Here is a 7,954-nt window from a genome sequence, read left to right on the forward strand (position 1 = left end):
AAGACCAATAATCACTTTCTCAATCCTATTGTTGATAATTTTTGATATATGGCAAAGGGGGAGAGTATAAGAAAATTCAAAGGAATAGAATAAATTCAAAATTCAAATTAAAAATTTTTTAAGAGGGCTTTTATTAAGGGGGAGTCTTTATACTTAAGTTTTTCACTAAGGGGGAGCTCTGTACTTAAGGTTATGTTTGTACTATCATGCTTATATTTGTACTATCATGCTTATGCTATCTCTTGAAAATTCTTTATAGTATTATTTTACTTAACTTTGAATTTTTGTTGTCATAATCAAAAAGGGGGAGATTGTTGGTGCGAGAAGCATCCGACGATCGAACTCAAGTTTTGATAATGGCAAAGGGATTCAAAGTTAAGGTTAATTGTTATCTAACATGTGTAAATGAGGTTTTTCAGGAAAGTCCTAACTCTGGTTAGGCAAGTGGAAAACCCTATGGGGTGATAACCCTAGGTCTTAGGGGGTGGTAACCCTAGGTGGAGGAAAATCTTAAGGGGCGGCAACCTTAGGTCCTAGGGGATGGTAACCCTAGGTGGTGGAAATCCTAAGGGGGGGTAACCTTAGGTCCTAGGGGGAGGTAACCTTAGGTGGCGAAAAACCCTAGGGGGTGGTAACCCTAGGTAAAAAGTCCAGTCGGTCTGAAGAACCGGACTGACATAAGGTATGCTCTCCTGAGTGAAGTAGGTGAGGACCCGTTCCCCGCGGAGGGAACAGTAGGCGTCGGTTCGACTTAGGGTTTTCGGTCGGAAATCCGAACTCAAAATCGGACAGTCCGGAGATTGTCAAAATATTTATGTTGCTATATTTATTATGTGCTAACTTTGTTTTGCAGGATATATTGTTGTCTTGTGGACTAACTTATCTTGCAGGGACAAAATAACACGTTATGTCTCGGATGAACAGTACCCGAGGCACCCTCATGGAGCTTGGAGGTGCCTCGGGTGCAAAGGAGAAGATGTGTGCACGGCAAGGCTGGAGGCGCCCTCATGGAAGCTTGAGGCGCCTCGGACAGGCTTGAAGGCGCCTTCAAGGGGTATGGAGGCGCCTTCAAGGGGTATGGAGGCGCCTTCAAGGGGTATGGAGGCGCCTTCAAGAGGATTAGCGAGGACTTCTTCAGCGCTCATCCGTGCGGCTGACTCGGCAGTGATGGAGGCGCCCTCAAGGGGCCTTGAGGCACCTTCAACAACCATTATATGCAGATCTTGACCAACAACTCCACTCAATCAATTCCCAAGAGATCATTCTCCTGTGTGCTGCTCAAGAGACATTCCAGAAGTGCTGTAGCAATACCCCGACGACCCGGAGCTTCAATTTCAGTATTTCTGTTGTCGGTATAGCTTTATTGTTATTGTTTTGTAATATATATTTGTAACTTTGCGATCTTATAGTGAATTGCCCAAAGTAAATGCTCAACGAGCATGAGCCTTGGAGTAGGAGTCACCCAAGGTTCTGAACCAAGTAAAAGCACTTGGGTCTTTCTATGATTGTTTACTTATTTCGCTGCATTTAACTCATTGATTTTCTCGATCCAACACTTAAGACTTGATTTTCCTTCTCTAAGGCCTTAATTCCAAATTTTTAATGTCCATTATGGGCATAGTTATTTCTAGGCATATGTATATTCTTCTTAAGGTTCTTGTCTAGATTTATCTCTACCTCACTATCCTTAGGTAAGGTAGTCCTACCATTACATACTATAAAATTGTCCTTAAGTTTATCAAATTTCCTATATTTATGATAATGAACACTAAAATCATAAAATTTTATTCTAACTTGCTTCTTATCATGATATAAAAGAAATTCATTATAAAATATGCCTTGAGTTTTACCTTAGAATCTCTCCCTAAGATTGATCTTCCTCCCTTGTCTTTATTTGAGTTCCTCCCCCTTGGAGATTGACTCCAATAATGTCCTCATTAGTTGCACGAGAAGAACATTATATGCTCCTTGCCCTTTCATACAAAGGGTTCGACTTCTTTTAACTTGAGTATCACTTGAGCCTTTTTCTTTATCAATTTTGGACACTTTCTCTTATAGTCTCATTTCTCCCAATACTCAAAGCATATAACACGTTCTTTATTTTTGCTACATGAAATTGTTATATTTTCAAGAGTTGGGCTCTCTATACACGGAGAAGTGGCACTAGCTTCCTCCGAATTGGTTTCAGATGTTGAAGGTTCCTCTTGTTTTGATGTCAATGATCTATCCTCCCTCTCAATCTCTAAAGTGGATGCTTCCTCAACTTCCTCCATCTAAATGTTGAGCATCTATGAATCCTCTTATTCTTGAGTCAACGAGCCTCCCTCTTTGAGCGTATCCTCCTTTTGTGATCATGAGGGTTCTTCATAAAGCTTTATTAGCTCTGTCCATAATTCCTTGGCATCCCAGTATTCGCCTATCTTGCACAATATATTGTTAGGAAAAATTTTTATAAACATTTGTGTTACTATTCTATTTGTCTATGATTTTTTAATTTACTCTTCAGTCTATTTGTTCTTATCAAAGGGAGCCTTTGCTATCCTTGAGGACTTCAAATCCTTCAATTATCCATCATGATGAAATGTTGCATCCATGATTTTCAATATTCAAAATTTTCCATTTCAAATGGTGAAGGTACTCAGTCGTATCTTACTCTGTCTTCGAGATCTATTTCAAAATTGCAACTTTTTCCTTTTCCTTCATAGTTGTTCTCTTATGCAGGATAGTCTAATGAAGAGAAATTTTGCTCTGATATCACTTGTTAGATTTTAGAGAGCTTAAAATCACTCTTCTTCTTCCTCTAGCTATTCTCAAGGCAGTTAGTCCAATCAAGCGCAAACCTTCTCTAATGCCACTTTTTGGGACTTATGACATCACTAGAGGGGGTGAATAATGATTCACTTCCATCATTTGATTCCATTTGTCAACTTGTGCTTATCTACAAAAGGTTACTATGTAGAGAAAATAAAAACAATACAGAACAAAACAACACAAGAACACATTAATTTTTACAACGTTCGTAACTCTCGGTTCCTACTCTACGACCTAGCATTCTAGCACTAGGATCATTATGCCTTATACTTACTCAATACCTTCCAAATGCAAAGAAACCTCTTATAAACCTATACTTACAAAGCAATATAAGCCAAAGATAAAAATATAAATGAAAATAAATACAATAGAACTAAACAAGTTACACCAATGAAACTTTGCTTTGACCGCTTTTGGTTACTTTGGATTGCCTCTTAAAGGTCTGAAATGTAGCAACGATTCCCCTCAAAACCTTCAAAAATTGACGTTCAAAATCTTTTATAGGCTTCAAGTCATGGTTGAAATCCACCTAATAGTCGACTGCTTGTCATCATAAGTCTATTGCTCCACTATTGATTCAAACGTTGCTTTGTTCTATCAACCCAATGACTCAATTCAGGTCAATAGTAGTTGATTGCTTCTCACCATCAATAAATTATTGACGATCAATTGTATTTCTAGATCGACTATAAAAGTTATTCTACTTGCTCCAACAATATCAATAGTTGACTATTAAAATGTACAGTAGTCCATTGATCACACCTTAAACCCCTTAAATCTCGAACTCATGGTTTATGGTTCATCATTAGACTGCTAACACTCAACAGTCTATTGCTCACACTCCAGGAGTGCCCAAAACCCCCTTTAACCATGAATTTGTGATTTCATGCCATCAATTGATTGTTATTCTCATAGCAGTCGATTGATACCTCTATTTCAATCTTACCAAGGATGAAATCTCATTTTCCCTAGTATCTACTCAACATATCGAGATTTTCTTTGTCTAGCATCTAGTTAACTTTAATCTACTGAAAGTTCCTTTGTCTAATATTCGATTAACCTGAACTTGCTGAGACTTCACCATTACCAAACATCTTGTCCTTCTTCACCTATTTGGACTTCACATCTCATGCCTAACATATGGTTAATCTTAACCCACTAGGATTTCACCATTGCTAAACATTCAATTTTCCTTGACTTATTTGGACTTCCCTTAGACCTCATGACCCACTTGGGCTTCACTTCTTATGCCAGTGTTCGATCAACCATGATCCACTTGGATTTCACCCTTGCTAACTATCTGTTGGACTTTCAACTGGCAAAAGGCAACAATAACCCATTTGAACTTCGCCCTTGCCAACTTCCTATTGGAATTTCGACCATCAAATGTTTGATCAACGATAACCCATTTGAACTTCTTTACTAACAAGTATCCGATCATCTTTTATCTACTTGACTTTTTACTCAACCATCAACCATTGACACCCAAAACAATCTTGGTCAATCTTGATCCGAGGTTGATTGCACTAACAATCTCCTCAATCTCCTCCTCTAATAATATCTCTTTTTTACTTGAGCACCATCAAACATATTAATCAAACATCGAGCTTGATCAAAGGTCGATTACACCAACATTACTTACCAGGTCGATTATTAATCTAGGGCTCGGATCCCCTCCTCTGTCGTGCAACTCTTGCTCGGCAGAGTGCCCGTGATAGCATTTGGGTGCCACTCAGTTCACCGTGACCACCAGTGCTTGGTGGAGTTCACGGTCGATCGAAACCAGCCCCTACTGGCAGCCTGAGATTATCTGCTCAGGTCATTTTGACTGTAAATATCCATAAATCTCCGACATTAAATTGTTTGCTTCTAACATTCTTGTCAATAAATTTAGCTTGTGTACGAGTCAATACTTTTATTTGATCATACCGGACTTCTGTCCATGTTCATATTCCATTTATTAGTTATGAAAATCAATTTTCCAACAACAAATCACTATGTCTTATTCATAAAGGAGACACCAACTTCATTCAAGTAAAACACAATTACAAATGGGTAAGGTTGCACAGAAATGAATTAGTAGATATTATGTATAGTAAAGTTATTGCACAGGAAGGAGACATATTAAACATCCTATCAGATATCTCACCGTCACGCACACATGTCTTCCATAGATCTGTGACAATCACAAATCAGACACATCAACAAGCCAGGGGAGGAGGGACTGATTGTTTGTGTAGGAGGAACTCATATTTTCTATTGATCAGGAAAAGAATTTTCCATTGCTCATAAATTTTCTACAAAATCAGATACTAAAACACTCAGCAAATTATTCATTAGAAATATATTCTCTAAAGCAAAAGGGTCCAGCTTCCATGGAACAAAGGGATCCTTACTGCACCATTATGCTCTGGCTACGGTGGCACTACAGTCCTGTTGAATATGTGTTAATTGCATGCTGATGCTGTCCAAATTCTGTATTAGGCTCGAAATCTCCCCTCTCGTCATTTGTTAAAATTCCTGATATCTTAGAGAAGTCCAAAAATTCTCCTGGCAATCTTTGAAAGGGGTTCTTTCTGTTCTGAATGCCTAAAATTTTCAGCTTCACCATCTCCGATCAAGTCAGTATGCTTTATATCTCTCTGATTCCCACAAGTATCCTCCTCAAGTAGTTTATAAAAGGATGTATCTACAAGGCCTTCCAATTGGTTATCATGGTTTCCAGTATTATTGTAGGACTCTGCTTCCTGTATGATCGATTTCACATCATGTTGAAGCTTTACTGGTATTTCTACTTCCTCTGCAACTGTGTTGAATTCAGATTCCAGATTACTGATACAACATTCTTTGCCATTTTTATCATGTAACTTGTCAAGAATTCTCCAAGTTACAGCATCTGGTTTTGTCCCATTCCTTTTCATCTCTTTCACTATCTGATAAGCCTCCTTTTTCAGACCCATCTTGCAAGCATAGTCAATCACAATGTTATAGCTTACAATCCCAGGAATAAGCCCACAGTCCACTAATTCATATAAGAAATCACAGGATTGTTCAAATTTTCCTGAAGAGCATAGACCTTTAAGGATAGCTCCATAAACATAATCATCATGGATCTGTGATGGCCAGATGATATCATCCCAAAACTTCTTGACCTCTTCGAGTCGTCCCGTGTTACATAATCCTTCAACCAGTATGGTGTATGTTGTGCTGTCAGCAGTGATATCATTACCTAACATGTCATGGAATATTTTCATAGCTTCATCTACCTTTTGAAGCCTCGTTAATCCATGAAGAATGGCATTATATGTCACAATATTAGGAGCACAACAGCATATTGGCATAATTTTGTTCAATACATTAAGGGCTTCTACAGGTTGACCAACATCCATGAAACCATGGATAATCGTAGTAAATGTAACCACATCAGGCTCAGTAAACTTACCATTTAACATATCATCGAGTATCTTCTTTGCTTCGTGTACTTTTCCAATCTTGCAGAAACCATGGATCACAATATTAAGAGTCACCACGTCTGGTCGGCATTGCTTCTGCAGCATTGATACAAGCACATTCAACTGTTCACTCGGATGCTCAAGAAGACGCAAAGCACTCAACAAGATATTGTAAATTCTTGTCTTATCGACAGCCTCTCTTTGCAGCATAAACTCAGCAACATCCTGGGCCTTGTGGACATCCTTTTCTTGGCAAAGACCCTCGACCAGAACTTTGTAAGTAGACTCTGTTGGTGAATAGCCTAACTCGATGCCCTCCTTGAACAACTGATAGGCCCTCATGCAACCCCTTCCTTTGCTCAGACCATGGACAATGCAGTTATAAGAAGCCATACTGGGAAGAAATCCTCTCTTCCTCATTATGTATACGATTCGTGAAGCCCCGTGATACTTTCCAGCCCTGCAGAGTGAATCCATCATTTGCCCATACGCAAACAACTCACTCACAGTTTTCCCCTGCGGCATATCCTCGGCAATACTGAAAACTTCATTGAACAATCCTTCTCGACACAAACAGTCAATCAAATTGGCAAATGCGGCACTGTTGGCCGATGGATCACTCTCCTCCTCCATCTTCTTCCAAAGCTCCACCATCAAGTCCCTCCCCTCTTCGAATCTCCTCTTCCTGAGAACCGCCTTGATCAACACGCTGTAAGTGAGAGAGTTGGGAGGAACGGCAGCTTCGTTCATTTCGTCAAACAGCTGTCGAGCACGATCCAATTCTCCAATTCTGGCGAAGCCGTGGATGAGGGCGGTGTAGGAAACGGTATTGGGCAGGCGGCCTCTGCTCCTCATGTCGATCAGAATGCCGTGGGCTTCTGCGGGTTGAGAGTGAGAGGAGAGTTGGTCGATGAGGCGATTGTAGTTGGTGAGGGAGGGAACGAAGGCGGGTTTAGCGTCCGTGAGGCAGGCCACGGCCTGGAGGGTGAGATGCGGAGTGGCGGCATCAAGGAGGCGGGCGATGAGGACGTTAGCCGTGCGTTCGTCTGGGAGCCAACCGGAAGCGGTGGAAAGAAGAAGGCGGCGGTGGGCCTCCTCGAAGCGGCCTGCGGCGCAAAGGGAGTGGATGATGCTGGCAAGGTTGAGGAAGTCTGGGCGATAGCCGCGAAGGCGAAGACGGTCGAGAAGCCGGAGGGCCTCGTCGACGTCTCCATGGACTGCGCATAGCGAGTGGATCTTCTTCCTCCAGTACGATCGATTGGCGATGCTTTCTCCTTCGAACACCACGTCCGCCTCATCCTCATTGACTGGGTTCTGATCCGATCTGGGCTGGAGATGTATTTGAGTGGTGAGAAAACGGAGAGGAGAGGGAAGGGAGCGGAAAGCTTGCGATTGAGCGCCGCCGGCCGGAGATGCCACCGGGAAGCGCACGCAAGGCGGCATGAAATTTGATGGTCAAGCTCAATCCGATCTTGGCGTGGACTCGACGGCAGGAGCAAAATTGTTTTTTTTTTAAAAAAAAAATTAATTGAAATTTATTCAACTATAAGCTGGATTTCTTTGTAAAAAATATTTTCTTTTATTTTCTCCCCTTCCGTCTGTTATTAAAAATGATAGCAAAGAAATTTTTTCAAATTTAAATTTCTCTGACGCTCTCGATCTTGCCTCTTCCTTCGCCGTCGTCTTCCATC

At 40.8% G+C, this 7,954-nt stretch overlaps 1 protein-coding gene across 1 annotated transcript; it reads right to left on the bottom strand.

The window, feature by feature from the left end:
- Positions 1-4,854: 4,854 nt before the first annotated feature.
- LOC122046487 (pentatricopeptide repeat-containing protein At3g18020-like) lies at positions 4,855-7,750 on the bottom strand. Its single transcript, XM_042607205.1, has one exon. The coding sequence runs from the start codon at positions 7,704-7,706 to the stop codon at positions 5,340-5,342; it is 2,367 nt and encodes a 788-aa protein (XP_042463139.1). The 5' UTR covers positions 7,707-7,750; the 3' UTR covers positions 4,855-5,339.
- Between the last annotated feature and the right edge of the window lie 204 nt (positions 7,751-7,954).

The sequence above is a fragment of the Zingiber officinale genome, chromosome 2B, assembly GCF_018446385.1.
Source record: "Zingiber officinale cultivar Zhangliang chromosome 2B, Zo_v1.1, whole genome shotgun sequence".
Taxonomy (NCBI): Eukaryota; Viridiplantae; Streptophyta; class Magnoliopsida; order Zingiberales; family Zingiberaceae; genus Zingiber; species Zingiber officinale.